At 41.1% G+C, this 19,684-nt stretch overlaps 1 protein-coding gene across 1 annotated transcript in view; it reads left to right on the top strand.

Moving 5' to 3' along the window:
* The window catches only part of LRGUK (leucine rich repeats and guanylate kinase domain containing), a 96,190-nt gene that overhangs the window by 34,263 nt on the left and 42,243 nt on the right, over positions 1-19,684 (top strand). The window contains exons 8-12 of the mRNA XM_061166420.1: positions 1,074-1,154; positions 2,746-2,832; positions 4,180-4,286; positions 10,470-10,589; positions 19,188-19,284. Of these exons, the coding sequence (XP_061022403.1) occupies positions 1,074-1,154; positions 2,746-2,832; positions 4,180-4,286; positions 10,470-10,589; positions 19,188-19,284 (492 nt within the window). The remainder of the gene's footprint in view (positions 1-1,073; positions 1,155-2,745; positions 2,833-4,179; positions 4,287-10,469; positions 10,590-19,187; positions 19,285-19,684) is intronic.

Genomic DNA, 19,684 nt, shown 5'->3' on the forward strand with positions numbered 1-19,684 from the left:
CCATGATCTTGCTTGTTTTAATGTTGAGCATTAAGCCAGCTTTTTCACTCTCCTCTTTCATCTTCATCTAGCAGCTCTTTAGTTCCTCTTCGCTTTCTGCCATAAGGGTGGTGTCATCTGCGTATCAGGTTATTAATATTTCTCCTGGCAGTCTTGATTCTAGCTTGTGCTTCATCCAGCCTGGCATTTCAAATGATGTACTCTGCATATAAGTTAAATAATCAGGGTGACAATATACAGCCTTAATGACTCCTTTCCCAATTTTGAACCAGTCCATTGTTCCATGTCTGGTTCTAACTGTTGCTTCTTGACCTACATAATGGTTTCTCAGGAGGCAGGTAAGGTGGTCTGGTATTCCCATCTTTTTAAGAATTTTCCACAGTTTGTTGTGATCTACACAGCCGAAGAATTGTTGCTTTCAAACCGTGCTGTTGGGTCTTCTCAAGAGTTATGTGTAACTCATAAATGTACAGTTTAGCAAAGAGTTTTCAGGTGAATAGTCATGTAATATTGACATCAAGAAATACGTCATACAACTTGCCATTTTTATCTTTTCTTAAAACAGTGACCTCATTGAAAAAATGATAGAGCTACATGCAGTAAGAAGGCTTCCCCAGTCACAAATAACCACAATAACCAGCAGAAGCAGTGGTGGGGAGGGGGACTGGGGAACTGGGGGCTGGACAGGATGAGTGATGGGGAGAGTCACGTAGCCCATGCATGCCTTTTTTGTATTTTCTCTGTTTCTCCATACTATTTTATTCTTGCCTTAAATATGGATGTGATGAGGAACATCTTTCTACCTCACTGTTCTCTATCCAGAGGGGAGAAAATAAAATGTGGCTGTGAGTTTACATTTATTGAAGGAACATGCAGTAATTCCCTTGTTCTGTGTGACTTTATGGAATTCTCGTTGAAAAGCTAGATATTCACAAGAGCAATTTTTAAAATAAGTTGAGGTTAAAGGATCCAAATTAGTTCCTCTTATATTATGTTCTCTGTTGTCTTGGTACATTTAGCCTGTTGATAATATTGTCTATGTGTGTGTGCGTCTTTGTTTTTTGGTTAAACAGATTGCTGAGCTGGATGAAATAGAATACATTGAAAACCTACCTCTCCTTCGAGTTCTCAATCTCCTAAGAAATCCAGTTCAGGTGAGATGTCCTTTGTTTTGGGGGTGGAGGGTAGGGATGAGAAACATTCTTGGAATTCTTCTTTATGAAATACTTTTGATAGAGCATGAAGAATGTGAATACAGTGTGTTTATCACCATTCTCTATTAGAAGGGTAAGCAAAGTCACACCCGTGCTCCACCATAGGTGCAGGTAAAGCCTAAAATTGAATATTAGTTGTCTATTCTGTATGACCATTTGTGACTCATCCAGGTGGTAATAAAGATTATCAAGAGGGAGCTGTTGAGATTATAGAGCAATGTCTTTTTAGTGTAAGAATGCCTGAGGTATAGATGGAATGTGGCTCCTATCTTATATCAGGGAGAAGTCTAAGATTAGATACCTAAAGAAATTATCCTGGGGGTCACTGTAAAACTGGCATTGTAAAATGATTATAGGAAAAAATCATATATTTCCTAGTGATTCTTCACCTTTGGATATCAAATATCCAGATTTTTTCTTTTTTTCTGGATCCTCTCTTTTTTGTCCCCAATGATAGATCCTTTCTGCTCAACTCTGTCCCTCCCTCTCTGTGCAAATGTCATTCACTCCCCTTTGAATCTATATCCTTCACTCACTTTGCCGTAGATTCTTGAATTTGTATGTATCTCTGAGTACCTTTCTTTGTGCGTGTGTGTCTTGAGAAACATAACTAGGCAGGCAAAAAATCAAAATGAAAAATGAAAAGTACAGTCTGAAAGTAAAAACAATGCTTGGTATGGGAATAGTGGCAGACAATTTAAAAGCATCCTCTGGACAGAAAGGGGTTTAAAGTGGCCATCCCTCCCAGTTCCAGACCCACAAAGAGCATCCAGCTGTTTGCATAAATAAATATTAGCACAAACCCTTTCACACATGTTATCTCATTTACTTATAAACCCCTCCCACATATGCACTTTGAAGTACACAAAAGATGCCATTATATATTCATTTCGTGTGTATTCTCATCTACAAAATGCATCACCCACTTAATATCTTTCCCTTCAAAGAGACGTAGCTTCTTGATACAACATAACTAATTATATTTCTAAAAAGCAGATAATCCTAACAAAGCAGATGATAGAGTATTAAGGGAATTGTTCTATAAATGAATATCATTTTATTACTGTAAAACAAATTCATAATTAATGATACAAATTTAATATAAAGCAACACAAAGAAATAATGAGGAATTAATAATAAAGACTACTACTATTATAATAATGAAACTCCTTTAAGTTAGAAGATAGGGTTTCAGTCACTGGCCATGAAACATTAGATGAAATACTTCACCTCCCTGAGCCTTAGGTGTTTTTCTCTTTAGAGATGAAGATAATCAGGTTTGTCCTGCTTATCTCACAGGGAGATTAACAAGATCACACATTTGAAAGGCTTAATACGTTACAAGGCAGAGTCTGCATTTGAGTTGTTAATATAAGGGGACTGCAATTGTGAAAATGTAAAGACTTTGTGTGTGTGTGTGAATGACAGCATTAGTGGGTAAAAGGCCTTGGCTCATGAAAGCAGGTTGCCACTGCTTATTAATTTTGGGTAAAGGAAGGTAACAAAATAATCCTCTTGAAATTTTAAACAGGAAAAACCTGACTATTGGTCCTTCGTCATTTTTATGCTACTTCGATTAACAGAATTGGATCAGAAGAAGATTAAAGTGGACGAAAAGGTATGTAGTCATATTTCACGTGTTTATGAGTTGATAGGTCAAAAGCTTATGCTGCCTGCTGCAGGACCACTGCAATCTAGAAATGAGCATATGACAGTATGCTCATTCATTATTTATTTAAGGAGCATTTCCTTTTCCTAGAGTCTGTTGTTTAACCCTCTGCAGAGCTGAGCATCAACACAAATGCAGTGAAAGCCCTGCTTTTGGTACAGTAAGGAGACTGGCAATGGGAGACACAAGCAGCCTTTGTGTACCTAGGCTGGCGGCTGTAAGGCTGACTATAAGTTTGGAAAATTATCATATGTGGAGGGTGTGTGATTCTGTGTTTCTCTAAATCTTCACTTAATAATGAAATGAATTACAATGTCATTCTACCACATCACTGTAAAGGACTCAAATCGCTACTCTGGTATTTTAAATCCTTTATTCTCCATCTTAAGATAATGATTCTTTTCTGGACACATAACTTGAGAGTAACCAGACCTTGAATGCTAGTACCTGCCTCCCCACACCATACCTGTGGTAGCCAATTTGTCATGCTGTCCTGACAGGTGTCAGCTGAAATCTCCACTAATGAGGGGTTTCTTACACCCAATGCAAATTTGAGATGGGAGTGAAAAAGCAGGTATAAATATGCAGAGAGGCAGATATATTCCAGTTCATAAATGCCTTTCTGAAATCTTGGTTAAAAATAGTTATAGATGCTGGTCTGTTATTATTCTCACACTCAGAGTCGCTTATTAGATTTCTCTTTCCCTTTAATGTTTTGCAAAGGGAATAACATTTGAAACCACACATAGATAAAGATGTGGTAGACAAGCATACTGTATTTAGAGTGATGGCCAAGCCGGGGGACAGACAACTGTCTGTCATGAGGAAAAGGCCCATATCTTTGAAAAGAGAAAGTTGTATTAAAAGGGGAGGAGGTTTAGCGGAATTTGAGATAATAGGAATAGTTCTTGGTATGATGGCAGGAGGAAAACTTCTACAATAACAGCTACCTGGAATCTAGAACTAAGAATTTTATTACTTCTTCTCTTACTAAAAGTTGAAACATTTACTGTATTAAAGGTAATCTTAGACTTTAGAGGTTTTGTTTTTGGGTTTTTTTTTTTTTTTTTTCTTTTTCCCTCCCAAACCAGAAAATACAAAGAAATAGGTGCTCAAGGGGCTCCAGTTCAATATTTTAAAATAATTATCATTCTTTAGGTTTTAGGAAAGCTAGAGTAGACATGAAGACAGAACACAGATTCCTGGTTGCATGTCTAGAACATTTCAGTAAAGAAAGTCTTATCTTTCTTGTACAATGAATTTTTTTTCCCCTTTGCATTTCTAATTCTGGAAAAGATCTCGGCTGTGAATAAATACAACCCTCCCCCGGAAGTGGTCGCGGCCCAAGACCACATGACCCATGTGGTCAACAGCGTGATGCAGCCACAGAGGATCTTTGACAGGTATTCTGAGAGATGCCTTGGGTGGAACTCGGGGTGGTCAGCACAGGACAACCTCCTCATTTCCCTGGCTATCTCTCTTGTGACCCATTCCTTTTTTCACCTCTCTGAGGAAGGGATCAGGTCTTCATTTGACAGGCTGTGTTATCTCAGATATGGCATATCATCATCACATGTTCAAACATGGGACTCCCTTGTTGGCCTTTTCCCAAGTGTGGCAATAAGTGGATTCAACTTACCTCTTTCATCTGGACCCTTGAATGGTGGCTAGCCTGTTACTTGGTAGTGAAAGTCACTCAGTCATGTCCAACTCTTTGTGACCCCCTTGGACTATACAGTCCATGGAAGTTTCCAGGCCAGAATACTGGAGTGGGTAGCTGTTCCCTTCTCCAGGGAAGCTTCCCAACCCAGGGATCAAACTGTGGTCTCCCCCATTGCAGGTGGATTCTTTACCAACTGAGCTACTACCAGGGAAGCCTGTGACATAGGATGGTGAAATGAAAAATGAAAAAAAGTTTGCCAACATACCTGCTTTAGGAGAGAACACCAGACCCTCGCCTTATCAACAGAGCATTGTGATGGTCTCTATCACTGACAGTTTTTCCTTAGCTGTGAGTGGATGCTAGAAACCCCTGCCAAAGAGCACCCGTGACCACAGGTTCTATATTAAAGAGTCCCTAGCATCCCTGCTTGCCGAAGGGAAACTGAAACAGCCTTTCCATGGGTTGCACTGAGCTGCAATCAGCCCCACAGGGAGGAGTCACCCAGCTTGACTGAACACAGGAATAGAGACCCTCACCTCTAAGTTTGAAGACAGATTTACCACAATTTCTCCATTTCTTTTTAAACACTCTGTTGAAGCAGATGGCCATTGACACTATAAGTATAATACAGAAATTCTATCAGTACCCAAAGGCATTTTAAAAACGCTTGTAAAGTCTCTGGGTTATAAACGGCTCCTCTTCTTCATGTGGTCTGCTCCTGTACTTCACCCGGTTGGTTTCCCACAGAGAGAAAATGTTTTATTTTGCATCCAGGACATGATTTTTTACATGTAATTTAATCATGTAGACGTTGACAGTTTTATATATTTATGGTAGCCCTCTAGGTGAAATGATTTATCATTTATTTGCGTACATCTGGAAAAGCACATTTGATTTAAAAGAAGGGCATTTATTGTCCTCATTGTATTTCTTTTCTAGTTTATGAGATTGTTAGTTGTTTCATGCCTTAGGGTACATTTATATAAAAATATGTATCAAACAAATTTACAGCAGTGTCTGATAAACACACATTTCTTGATCATTTCTGACTGTCAGACAGAGAATAGCAAATGGCCAGGCCACCCTAGATGCCCTGGGATGGAGCAGTGTTCATGATGTAAAGCTCATGGAGGCAGGAGGAGGCGGACCATGTCCTTCCCACCCTGGGTCAGGACACAGCTCCCTGGCAGCCCCAGAAGCAACCTCCAGGAAAGAAACACTGACTTTTTCTCTCGGAACTTTTAGGCTGTGATACTGGGGACTCACTGTCCTCTTTCCTGGCGAGACTGGAGTAAGGATCCAAATGATATGGCCAAGTGTTGACTCTGGCCTGGTAGTCAGTGAGGGCTTTCTTGCTCTCTCATATGACAAGGTTCTCCAGACTGATGTTGTCCAAGCCTTGTCTGGACTCTGAAATCAGCCATTTCTCCAAGAAGCCCTGGTTCATTTTAGTGAGAAGTGGTATTTCCCAATCGCAGTGTGGGCACTAGAGACAATCTTGACTACTGGGTTGGTCATTGTTTTGTAGGTCTTTTAGTGGACAGAAGCTAGAAATGGATTTCCTTCCTTCTCTCCCTCCCTCCTTCCTTCCTTCCATTCATTGATCCATCTACTGATTCTTTTTACTATCCATCCATCTTGCCTATTTGTTCCTACCTATTACATCTACTAGGCTTCCCTGGTGGCTCAGGCAGTAAAGCGTCTGCCTGCAATGTGGGAGACCTGGGTTTGATCCCTGGGTCGGGAAGATCCCCTGGAGAAGGAAATGGCAACCTACTCCAGTACTCTTGCCTGGAAAATTCCATGGACTGAGGAGCCTGGGAGGCTACAGTTCATGGGGTCACAAAGAGTTGGACACGACCAAGCAACTTCACTTCACTTCATTACATCTACTTAATCTTTCATGTCTATCTAATCTGTATCTAAATAGCTCTATCTAAAAATAGATAGTAAAATACCTCCTCAATTGATACAATTCAGCTTCAAGACTACATTTGAGCTTTTACTGAACTTCATCTCTGTTATATCTGTATCTCCTTTTCTCCCTCACCAAAGACAGTGAAGAAGATGAAATTAGAACATCCCATGATTACTGTTTTTTTTAATGTCCCATATTATACCACAACAGTATCAGAACACCATAGTAATAATTACTGAAGCATTAAAACCGTTTGGCTGATGTTCTTCCTGTTAACCATCCCCCATTGTTTTTTGTTTTGGTTAAATATATATATACACACACACATAAAATCTGCCATTTTAACCACTTGAAAGTGTACAGTTTAGTGGCCTTAATTATATTCACAGTACTGTGCGACCATCACGACCATCTGTTTCCAAAAGTTTTTCATCACCCAGAACAGAAGCTCTGTAGCCATTAGGTAATAACTCCCCATTTCCTGCTACTCCCACCCCCTGGTAACTTCTAATATACTTTCTGTCTCTATGAATTTGCCTACTGTATATATTTCATATAAGTGTCAATCACTCCATTTTAAAAATAGTGCACTGTATTTATATTGTCAGAACATATATCCATCACACACTGTACTTTCTCCTTTGCTGTCATTTAGCCTTAGTTCTCTGGGTAACTGCATATTTATTGCCCACCGCCAGTGCCCACTTACAGTGATGCCTCTTGAGTCCTTTTAGTTGTATGAAGTGTGTTCTTTAGCACATTCTTTAGGAAGGGCTGTGCAATCAGTATCTCTTGAAATCTTCCATGTTGATAATATGGAAGATTATCTGCCCTTTACACTTGAAAATCATTTTTTGCTGTATATAAAATCCATGACTCACACTTTTTTCCCTTGAACATATTAAAAGTGCTTCTCCATTTTCTTTTCGTGCAAAAATTGCTGTCAAAAACATGATGACAATTTAATTTTCTTTCCTGTATAAATCATGTGTTCTCTTTCTAGCTAAATAATTAGCCCCACTTCTGCCTTTTTTTAAGGAGAAGGAAATGGCAACCCACTCCAGTATTCTTCCCTGGGAAATCCTATGGACAGAGGAGCCTGGGGGGCCACAATATATGGGGTTGCAAATAGTTGGACACAGCTGAGCACACACTGCCTTTTACTAGACTATGCCTTAGTATTATTGTTACAACATTTCTAGCCCAGTTGTTCTGGGCTAATATTCTCAGGAATGTTGTATACTGTTATTTTTTTTTTTCAGGAAACTTTTTTCTTGAATGACAGTCTGTAATATTTGCTCTGTTCCTTTGGTTTTGGTTTTCTCCTTTAGGAAGTACATCTTCTTTGCCTATCCTCAATTTTCATCCCCTTATTTCAAAATTTTTTCTCTTTAATCACTTAAAAATTATTGAGACAATTTTAGATTCACATGCAGTTGTAAGAGATAATACAGTCTAGATGTTTTTCACCCAGTTTCCCTCAGTAATAATATCTTGCTTAGCTATAGTGGAATATCAAAATCAGGAACCTGACATTGATACAATCCATCAACCTTATCAGATTTCACCAGTTTTGCATGGACTCATGTGTACATTTAGTTCTGTGCGATTTTATCAGATGTGTAGATTCACATGAGCATCACTCCAGTCAAGATAGAAATGGGTAACTTCCCAGGTGGCACAGTGGTAAAGAATCTGCCTACCAATTCAGGAGATGGGTTTGATCCCTGAGTTGGGAAGATCCCCTGGAGTAGGAAACGGCAACCACTCCAGTATTCTTGCCTGGGAAATCGCATGGACTCGGGAGCCTGAGGGGTACAGTCCATGGGGTTGCAAAGAATAGGACATGGCTGAGCACAACATACTTCCAATCAACATTCAGGAGTTTTGTCACGTGAATCCCTTTGCTTCCCTTTAATAGCAATAGCTGCCTCCATCCTTCTCACCTTCCCTAATCTTTGGCAACTAATAATCTGTTCCCCTTCCCTGGAATGTTGTCATTTCAAGAAGCCTATATAAATGGAATCATATAGTATATGTATAAGCTTTGAGGGTTGACTTTTTTTTTTGCTTAGCCTCATTCCCTGGAGATTCATCCAAGCTGTTAAATGTATCAGTGGTTCACTCCTTTGTGTTGCTGAATAGTATTCCTTGTTGAATACATCACAGTTAGTTTAACCAACCATCCCTCAAAGGACATCTGGGCTGATCCCAGTTTTTGGTTACTGCAAATACAGCTTTTATGAGCATTCCTGTGTAGGCTTTTAGACATGTACAGTTCCAGCCTGCCTGCTTTTCGCTGGATACCTGTTGTTTTGGGGGTTCTCTTGCTCTCAAATGCTGCCCATTGCTTCCTCCTCCTTCCTCCTGCACAGATTCCAGTGCCATAAAAGTCTTGTGGGTTTGTGGCTTTTCTTCTGGTTTCATTATCCACGAAATTTCGTCTGGTTTCATTTTCCATGGACTTCTGTTCTCAAGTTTTTCTGTTTTTCTGTGAGTGTTCAGAGGGATTGAAAACTTATGCTGCACTGCCCCCGTGCTTCATAGAATCTACACCTCAGCCATGTTGTTTTCAAAATATTATATTTTAGTCTGTATTTCTAAAATTTGTGTCATGAGTGAAACCCACACACTTCAGCTCTGCCTGTTGCAAGAGATTTTATGTAAATTAGCCCAAATTGGTCTTTTAGACCTGGAAGCCATGCCTAGATTCATACCAGCTCTTACTTACTAGCTGTTACTTTGAGCATGTTAATTAACCTCTCTGTATTTCAGTTTCTTTGTGTGTTAAGTGGGGGAGAATGATAGAATCATCTTCATTAGCTTCCTGTGATAATTAAATGAGGTAATGCACGTAAGATACCTAGAATAGTGCCTGGCACATAGTAATTGCTGATGTAAACATTAGTGATTATTATTTTCTTTGCACACATGTGTTCTTTTTTATAGTAAATTTGCCATTTTATCTTTTATTTAATTTTTTAATTTTGGCTGCCCTGGGTCTCCGTTGTGGCATGCAGGCATTCTCTAGTTTCGGCGGTTGAGCTCTAGAACCTGAGGGCTCAGTGTTTGTGGCACATAGGCCTCTCGAATTGCGGTGTGCAGCCTTAGCTGCCCCATGGCACATGGGATCTTAGTTCCCTGACAGGGACTGAACCCACATCCTCTGTGTTGGAAGGAGGATTCTGAACCATTGGACCACCAGGGAAGTCCCCACATCAGTGTTCTAAATCAACAGATAAGAACTGGAGCCTATTATACATAGTGAAGTCAGTCAGAAAGAGAAAGAGAATACTGTAAATTAATGCATACATATGGAATTTAGAAAGATGGTAACAATGATCCTACATTCAGGGCAGCAAAGGAGACACAGAACAGACTTTTGGACTTAGTGGGAGAAGGCGAGGGTGGGATGATTTGAGATAATAGAATTGAAACATGTACATTACCATATGTCAAAAAGAAAAAAGATGACCATTGCAAGTTCAATGCATGAAGCAGGGCACCCAAAGCCAGTACTCTGGGACAACCCAGATGGATAGGGTGTGAAGGGAGATGGGGGGGGGGCAGTTCAGAATTGGGGGGGGGGGGGGGGCACATGCATACCGCATGGCTGATTCATGTTGGTATATAGCAAAAACCATCACAATATTGTATAGTAAGTATCCTCCAATTAAAATAAATTAATTACTAAAAAAAAAAAAGATATGAATAAGTTTACCTCTGAGAGGGCAAGTCTTATTTCTTTCATTTTGAATTTCTTGGGGGAAAACTCCATCAACCAGAAATGAATATCTCTCCTACCATGTTTTTCCTTCTAAAAATGGTGTTAAGGTAAATTCTTCGCTATTTTGTAATCAACTTGCCTGTGGAAAGTAGGACCGTCCCTCCATACCGTGTCTGCATATAGCACGTGCCGGATAGCCGGACCCGCCGTGACTGCGCCGTGGGTGGCTTTCCACGCCGGATGCGTTAACGCGCGTGCCCCTCTGCCCTGTGTTGCAGCACCCTGCCGAGTCTGGATGCCCCGTACCCCATGCTGGTATTGGCCGGTCCTCAAGCATGTGGTAAACGAGAACTCGCTCACCGCCTCTGCAGACAGTTCAGCACTTACTTCAGATACGGGTGAGTTTATTGGCTGCTAAGGCTGTAAAATGTCCGCTGTTGCTCACCATGGGTATTAATTTTAAGCAAGTTAAAAGGCATGCATAGAAGGTTTATGAGCTGCTTTGCCAGTTATTACACTGTGATATACACTGTATTTATTTATTTATTTATTTTACTTTAACCCTCCAAATGTTTTGATGCACTCAGCCACAGCCAAAATCCGGCTCCAAGATCTGGAACTACAGGTGGTCTTAATTAAGCCTCGTGGTATTGGAGCATGGCCGCCTCCTGTTGCCGTGTGGTGTGACACGCGGATCACAACGTTGTGATGGGGGGTTGGGGGGTGGGTCTGGGCTCCAGTCACAGCCTCTCCTCATCACTGTCAGAGCGCAAGCTGCCGGCGTGTCAGCTGCTTTATTTCCGCTCAAGTCTTCCTCTTTGGAGGCATATTTCAGAAGGAAGGAACGAGAAATGACAGCCAAAGAGTTCCTTTTCCTTACCCTCAGGTTAGCATTCAGTATACCCTTTCAGTTTTCTGGGGCAGATATTTCACTGTGTGATTCCCAAATGACTCAGTTAAAATAGCCGGATATATCCAAAACACAACAACCTTCCAGGGAAATCATCAGCTGGACTTAGAGACTTTTTAAAGGTTTCCGTGTCTCAGTTTTAGAGTTATCGCTGTGACCTTTTCAACTGGTTTCCTCTTTCCTTTTTTTACGTATAGCAAAGACCTTACTTTTAGATTAGTGATGTTTCTCAGTGAGCTGAGAATGTGACTACAAAGATACATAAGACGGCAAGAAAGAGAAATGTAAATTATGTTCTAATGCTGTTACAGACAAGTTCCTCCCCTTAAGCTACATGTGTTCAAACAATGTAAACACCATGTTAAACAGGTTCGTTTATTTAGAGATCTAAAATTATATCCATCATTTGAACAACTCCAGGAAACAAATACTATAGAAGGATTTACTCATTAATCTATTCTAAACACCCTGAAGCAACAAAAAGTAAATTAAAACTTAATATCAGAATTGAAAAGTGCAGAGTGTCTTTATGCTTATTCAGCGGTATGGAACCTGCTTCGAAAGATAAGTGGAGCCTAATGAATGGACGATCAAATTAGGGCACGGAAGATATCTCCTGACTGTGGTGCTAATGTGTAAACGTGGAACCTTTTAGCGAACCAGAGTGACTTACATGATCCAAGGCTTTCCTGCTTAGAAGTCCTTTCACATGTCTGACACCAGTTCTGTTGCAAATGGTTCAGAGCCCATCCTTCCTGTTTGTTTGTGGTTTGCTTTCTGAGGCACACGGGGCCAGATGTGTTCTTGGAGATGTCTGTTAACTCATCATCAAGGTTGTAATCGAGTTGGCCTTGACATTCTCACTGGATAGCTAGCTCCCGCCCCAACCCCACTGATGTTCACTTTCATTAAATCCTGCTTTTCCACTGTTAAATGTCTGTCCATCATGCTTGTGATGATGTACTTAATGCCTGGTTCCCCTGCTTGACTGTAAGCCCAGTGAGGGTGGGGACTAATGCCAGCTTTGCTCACCGTTGAGTTCCCAGTGTTCAGCAGATGGCCAGGTGCTTCTACTTGCATGAGAAATATCTGCTAAATGAATCACTAAGTGATTGTCTGAATGGATGGATGAGTTAATTAATGGTGTTATATGCAAAATTGAGTGGGAAATTACTGTGCTAAGAAGCATAGGGTTTTTTTTTTTTCCAACCTCCACTGATGGGTACATGGAGAGTTGAAGAGATTCATTCATTTGTTCATCCATTCTTTCTATAAAGATTTATTGAGTTCTTCCCATGTGTTGGGCCCTGAAGATGCAGTGGGAACAATATTGATGAGGCCCTTGCCTTAATGACTGTAATGTATTTGGAAATAAGTGGAGAGACTCTGAAGGTGGGAAACTCAGACCTTAAATAGTTAGCCTCACATATGCAATTTGTCTGGAAGCACAGGATGACAAAACAAAAGTCCTAAAATGAGCTTCCTGCTCCTATAATGGTACTGTTGCCACTGCTATTTTTCTCCTCTGGATGGGGTTAGTGGCGAGTGGAAAAATAACCTGAGTGGGAAAACCCCCAGTCACCCTCCCACCTCCCTCATGGGCTCAGAAGCCTTGTCTGACCGTGCTCTGGCATCTTGATGGAGGCAGAGGTCAGGGCTTGTAAATAGGAGGGTCATTCTCAGAATTTCACCAAGGCATGGCTCAAAGAGCATGTCATGCGTGCTTGCTAAGTTGTTTTAGTTGTGTCCGACTCTTTGTGACCCTTTGGGCTGCAACCCGCCAGGCTCCTCTGTTCATGGGATTCTCCAGGCAAGAATACCAGAGTGAGTTGCCATGCCCGACTCGGCGGGGATCTTCCCGATCCAGGGATAGAACCCGCATCTCTTATGTCTCCTGTACTGGCAGGCGGGTTGTTTTAATCACTAGCGCCACCTGGGGAGCCCAAAGAGCATATCATTGGACCATAAAGAGTATTAGGAAACCAGTAATTTCATGCAGTAAGAAAGTCAGATAGTACTACGATGATATGCGGCAACTTTCTAATTAAAACAAATGATAAAACCAAAGCACATCCTCAGGGGCAAGCCATTGCTCTTGTTTAGATTTTCTTTTATTTTAGTCTTCATCCAACATAAATTTTATTGATTTTTAATTAAATGGGAAAAAAAGGCATGAATATAGTCTCATTGTGAAACACATAAACATTTACAAAGGTGCTTTCTCTAGTGCTTGCTTGAATCTTTTCTTTCCCTCCTATTTAGCACATTTTCTCCTGGCATTTTGTCTTCCTTTTTAAATTGCGTTTACCCAAGACTATGATATTCAATGAAATAATTCACATGCTGAGTTGCATATCCAGATGTATAAATATTAAAAATGTATCTCAGTGGTATAACAAATATTGGCGTGGCTGAGAGATTGTTCTCTTGCCTCAGGATCTGATTTTACTATTTGTTCTTGGTTTTAGGAATAGGCTGGATGTTCTTTCTTTACCAGTATTAGTTATAAGTGACCTAGAGATGGGACTTCCCAGGTGGCTCACTAATAAAGAATCTGCCTGCCAGTGCAGGAGATGCAGGTTCAATCCCTGGGTCAGGAAGACCCCTTGGAGGAGGGCATGGCAACCCACTCTGATATTCTTGCCTGGAAAATCCCGTAGACAGAGGAGCCTGGCAGTCTACAGTCCATAGGGTCACAAAGAGTCAGATATGGCTGAGCAACTGAGCACGCATCCATGGCCTAGAGGTAGGCCATGCCTTCTGAGTCTCTCCATTTATTTCTAGTCTTACTATTACTGCACAAATCAGTAGCTTCCTGGAAGAGTGCTGGATAATGAAAGAAACATAAAACAATACCAGCATACCTGTTCATCTTCCAGATTTAAGGCCTTGAAAGTGATCTGATTAGGCATGAAAGCAAAAATTTATTCTTCAAAGAGCAATCTTTATTTTTATAACCTTTTCCATGATGTTGACTACTAAATATATTCTACTAATAATATGGTAAATCAGAGACCCATAGCTATTGAGTTAAATGAGATGATATGAGCTATAGCTCCCTAGTGCTGTTTAATCTAATGCCCCTTTATACAGATGTGACAGACTAGTACAATGGTTTATTTATTCCTTCAGTCAATGTTTCTTAAGCACTGTCTATGTGCCTTGTTCCAGCGATAAAACTATGAAACAAGCAGACATGGGTCTTGTCCTCCTAGCAGCTTACAACCTATATGAGATTCAGTTAAGTAAAGCCACCTAACAAGATAGTTTGATGGGTGCTATGATGAGGGAAGTGAAGAACCTCTGTGATAGAAGAAATGAGAGGTAAATGGGATGTGAGATTTGAGCAGGGAATGCAGTCCAGGCAGAAAGAACAACAAGCACATTTGATTAACTGAGAGTATTATCCACTGTAGCCTGCCTAAGCGTGAAGCATGGAGGAAGATGGCAGAAAATGGGACTAGAGAAAAAGTCAGGGGTCTGACCATAAAGGATCTCTAAGCAGAGGAGTGTCAGGGTCACAGCTGCATTTTAGAAAGTGGGCCCTGTGGGCAGTTTGGGAGAGGGTTTGGGGAGGGAAGGCTGGAAACTAGGAGACTGGTTAGGATATAGTGACAGGTGTTGGCACGAACTAGAACATGGTATGTAGTTACTGGGAAGTGGACAGAGTAGTGGCTTCCTGGAATCTGATAGTCAGACACAGTACATGCTGGAATCTTCTGTGTCCCTGATCTCTTAAGTTGTGTCCGGTGACTTACTAATACACATTTGTATTGGGCATTGGGACCAATTCGGTATGCCTACCAAGCACCCTCGGAATACCTGGGCATTTGTGAACACCCAGTGAAAGAGGTCCTTTGCTCACAATATGGCATTCTATAAATGTGCTTGAGTTTGGATGCGCTCACAGCCAAAATGCGCTCTGCCTAAATATTTTCAGTAACAAGTTCATTATTTCTTGAGGCAGTCTGGTCCAGAATTGAGATTCTAAATCTGCACGCTTCTGAATCACACTGAAAAAACTTCCACTCCCTCAGCCATCTCCTAGCTCTTCTTAGACATTTTTGCTGCTTCTTCTTTCATCTTCCCGGATGTGGTGACATTTCATTATTTGGCCTGGCCTTCCGTATTCCTTTCTGTCCTGATCATCTCCCCCAGTCCACAGACTTGGTTTGTTAGGATCCTAGATGACAGCTGGTCAGTGAATCGGCCTCTAAGAATGCGTAACTCACCCTTAGACTTTGAGCACCAGTGTTGTAGTCTGAGGTTAACTGCGAACTCAGCTCTTTTGTCTGTTAAATGAAACTAACAAGGAGTATGGCTCCCATCGCAAACCAGGTTTTAACTAATTTACCTTGATTTAACTAGTAAGTTAGTAAAAATAAACTCATAGAAATGTAAATTACAATTGAAATTATGTTTAGACCGGGGAGAGGAAACATATTAAAGGTGATGGCCCAAGCAAATTTCTTTATCTGGCAATTGTTTATCTAAGTTTAATGAAACATTTCTTTCACTATGAAGTATTTCCTTTTTAAGGTATTCATATTTAGACAGCATGCTACAGAGCAAACATTTCTATATGTGAAAACTGGATGACAGATTCAAAAAACTGTAGGTCATCTCAGGTCCTTAATAGAAAGTTCCACAGTGGATGCCAGTTCTGTCATCAGCATTCTTCACGTCAGTGAAGCCATCCCTTTATTTACCTGCTTAGAAGCTTCAGATTGCTTCTTTGCTTTGTCTTTCTTTTAGAAATTCTGAGAAAATCCCTGCCACTCAATTCTTTTGTTGGAAAATGCAAATTCAGTACGGTGTACAAAGGCTGCTCTAAGGGTGCGCGGTACCCGAAGCGAAGTCACTGAGTTATCTGTCCTGACTGTCAAGGACACCAACAAACAGAGGGTCTCAGGTCCCTGCCAAGTGGTGGGAAGAGATGTCGGTGCGAGCAGACAGCACAACAAAGGTCACGATGTTTGGACCGCCTTCCCTTAGAATGTGTGCACTTTCCTGAGTGTGCAATTTAAATGTGATCTTAAAACCTTTACCTTTATAGTATTAGTTCTTGGCTATAAGGCAAGGGAACAATAGTATGAATTATAAAAGCTTGTTTGTTTTTGACTTTGAAATGGAGAAGGTTTTGAGGTTGTGACTTTACCCTCTTCAGTTCAGTCGCTCAGTCGTGTCCGACTCTCTGTGACCCCATGAACCTGACTTCGGTGTCATCCTGTGGTTGTTACTGAGTCATGTTACTTCACTGCTGTGTCTCAATTTTATCATCTGTAAAATGAGAACAGTGGTAATGAGGTAATAACAGTAGTAATGGTAATATAACCAGTGGTAATGGTAATGTTACCTACCTCATGTCTTTTTGTGAGGAGTCAATGAAATAGCATGTCACGTGTCTAGCTATTTGCATCTCCTGTTTTAAAGCTGTAGGATAATCTAAAAATCAGTTTGCATTTCCAGAACTTAACATTGGGAAGTCAGCATGTCTGAAATCAAGAGTCCTGGGCTAGTTGGGAGTCACAGTTTAGTTCCGGAACCAGTATTGGCCTGCTCTCTGGCCTTGGACAGGTCTTTTTTTTTTTTTTTTTTTTTTGGTGGTGGGGGCCTGCCACGTGTCATGTGGGATCTTAGTTACCCAACCAGGGATCAAGCCTGAGCCCCCTGCAGTGAAAACTCCTGAGTCTTAACCACTGAACCACCAGGGAAGTCCCTGGGCAAGTCATTTTTATAGTCATCTTAAAATGGAGCTCATCACAGCTACTGTCCACTTCACATGTTCAATTAATTCATTCATGTTATAGATACTTAGTAAATGCCTACTATGGGCCAGGCACTGTGAATGCAGTGGCAGATAAGATGAACAAGATAAAGTACTCCCTATTTACAATAGCTAGGACATGGAAGCAACCTAGGTGTCCATTAGCAGATGGATAAAGGAGTTGTGGTACATATATACAAAGGAATATTACTCAGCCATAAAAAGGGATGCATTTGAATCAGTTCTCATGAGATGGATGAACCTTGAGCCTGTTACACAAAGTGAGGTACGTCAGAAAGAGAAAAACAAATATCGTATATTGATGCATATATATGGAATCTAGAAAAATGGTAAGGATGAACCTATGTGCAGGGCAGGAATAGAGACGCTGACGTGGAGAACAGGCTTGTGGATACAGTGGGGGAAGCAGAGGGTGGGATGAGTTGAGAGAGTAGCGTTGAAACACATATATTACCATATGTAAAACAGATACCTAGTGGGAATTTGCTATATGATACAGGGAGCTCAAACCCAGTACCCTGCGACTCCCTAGAGGGGTGAGATGGGGAGGGGTGGGGGGGAGGTTCAAGGAGCGGACATATGTATACTTATGGATGATTCACATTGTGGTATGGCAGAAAATTTTTAAAATTAATTAAAAAAAATTTTAGAAACATAAAGTGCTCCCTTTATTATTCATACATCCTCCTGGGCAAGATAGGGAAAAAAAGAAAAGAGAAGGAGTAACAGTAATTGGGTGTGGCGAGCTGGGTTGCGTGCATGTGTGTGCTCAGTCGTGTCTGACTCTGAGACTCATGGACTATAGCCTGCCAGGCTCCTCTCTGTTCATGGAATTCTCCAGGCAAGAATACTAGAGCGGGTTGCCATTTTCCATTTTCTTCTTCAGGGGATCTTCCCAGCCCAGAGATCAAACCTGGGTCTCCTGCATTGTCGGTGGATTCTTTACCATCTGAGCCACCAGGGAAGCTGTGGGAATGCTATTTCAGACAGCGGGCAGAAGAGCCCTCTCTGGTTGAGCTGAGAATGCCATTCAGTGTTGGAATCATGGATCCTCACGGGAAGTTCATATAGATTGAGGAGTGTGGCAGGAATGAGGAACGGGCTGGTCTCCACCCTCCAGCAGTGGAGGAGGTGGGGTCCTGAACAAGGGGGTGGGGGAGGAGTTGGTGGCAAGCACTGAGACTGCCCGTGGATAAAGAAGAGGTGCATCACCCAGCCACAGAGGGTCCAGAAAGGCCTTTTGAGAGTGACACTTAAACTGAGTCCTGAAGACAAGTGGGCTAACCAGATGGAGGAGTGGGGTAGGGAGCATTCCAGAAAACAGCCATAGACCAGGGAGCGTATGAAAACATCTGGGTGAAAAGTATATGGGTGATAAATATTGTTTTGTTTCTTAAAGTTTGATGATGTGATATTAGAGGTCATGACTCAGAAGGTGGTAAAGAACAGTAAGTAAAAACTTCTTGTTGATAATCCAACAAAGTGTTGGTAATCCAACACTAAATTTTTTGGGGCTCTAAAATCACTGCACATGGTGACTGCAGCCATGAAATTAAAAGACTCTTACTCCTTGGAAGGAAAGTTATGACCAACCTAGATAGCATATTAAAGAGCAGAGACATTACTTTGCCGACTAAGGTCCATCTAATCAAGGCTATGGTTCTTCCAGTGGACATGTATGTTTGTGAGAGTTGGACTATAAAGAAAGCTGATCACCAAAGAATTGATGCTTTTGAACTGTGGTGTTGGAGAAGACTCTTGAGAGTGCCTTGGACTGCAAGGAAATCCAACCAGTCCATCCTAAAGGAGATCAGTCCTGGGTGTTCATTGGAAGGACTGATGTTGAAGCGGAAACTCCAGCACTTTGGCCACCTGATGCGAAGAACTGACTCATCCTAAAAGACCCTGATGCTGAGAAAGATTGAGGGCAGGAGAAGAAGGGGATGACAGAGGATGAGATGGTTGGATGACATCACTAAGTCAGTGGACATGAATTTGAATAAACTCCAGGAGTTGGTGATGGACAGGGAGGCCTGGCGTGCTGCAGTCCATGGGGTCACAAAGAGTCGGACACAACTGAGTGACTGATCTGAACTGAATCCAAAATTTGTATAATCCCTATACACTATAGCAAGTGAACGTGTCTAGCACTGCCAAATCTCAGGGTTTTCATGGTTATGTTACTTTATGATTTGTGGATCCACTTTAATTTTTTAAAACACTTTATGCCAAAACCTTTTCCATTTTGAATTTCAAATTAATAGAAAGAGATAGGAGTTATATACTTTCTGTTTTCAGGGCCTGTCACACCACCAGACTGCCTTACTTTGGAGAAGGAGATCGGGTTGATTATCATTTTATCTCTCAAGAAGTTTTTGATGAAATGCAAAACACGGTAAGAATGCTCTTTTTGTGTAATGCATAAGAAATACATGTTCTCTGGTAGAAGTATTAGGAAATCATGATAAGAAAGAGAACAATTACATGGATGTATCCTCATTGAGTTGTGTTTTTAATACCTTTGATATATCATCGTCCACACGCTGCTTTATGATCTTGGAGAAAATACTGTAAATTTCCAATGAAACCAAATAAAGAGATGTTTTAAGAAAATGGAAGAAAGAGCACCGTGAAAAGTTCTTGAGATCTGTGTTTGTCAGGTGCTGCTATTTATGATCAGATTTTACTCAAGATAAACGACTCCCACAAAACTGATGTTACTCAGCTAACTTAGGAATTGAGCACTTCCAGGGAGTTGGCATGTTCTGTCCACCGACCACTCCCTCTTTGCTGTC

Source organism: Dama dama, chromosome 18, assembly GCF_033118175.1.
Source record: "Dama dama isolate Ldn47 chromosome 18, ASM3311817v1, whole genome shotgun sequence".
NCBI classification, from domain to species: domain Eukaryota; kingdom Metazoa; phylum Chordata; class Mammalia; order Artiodactyla; family Cervidae; genus Dama; species Dama dama.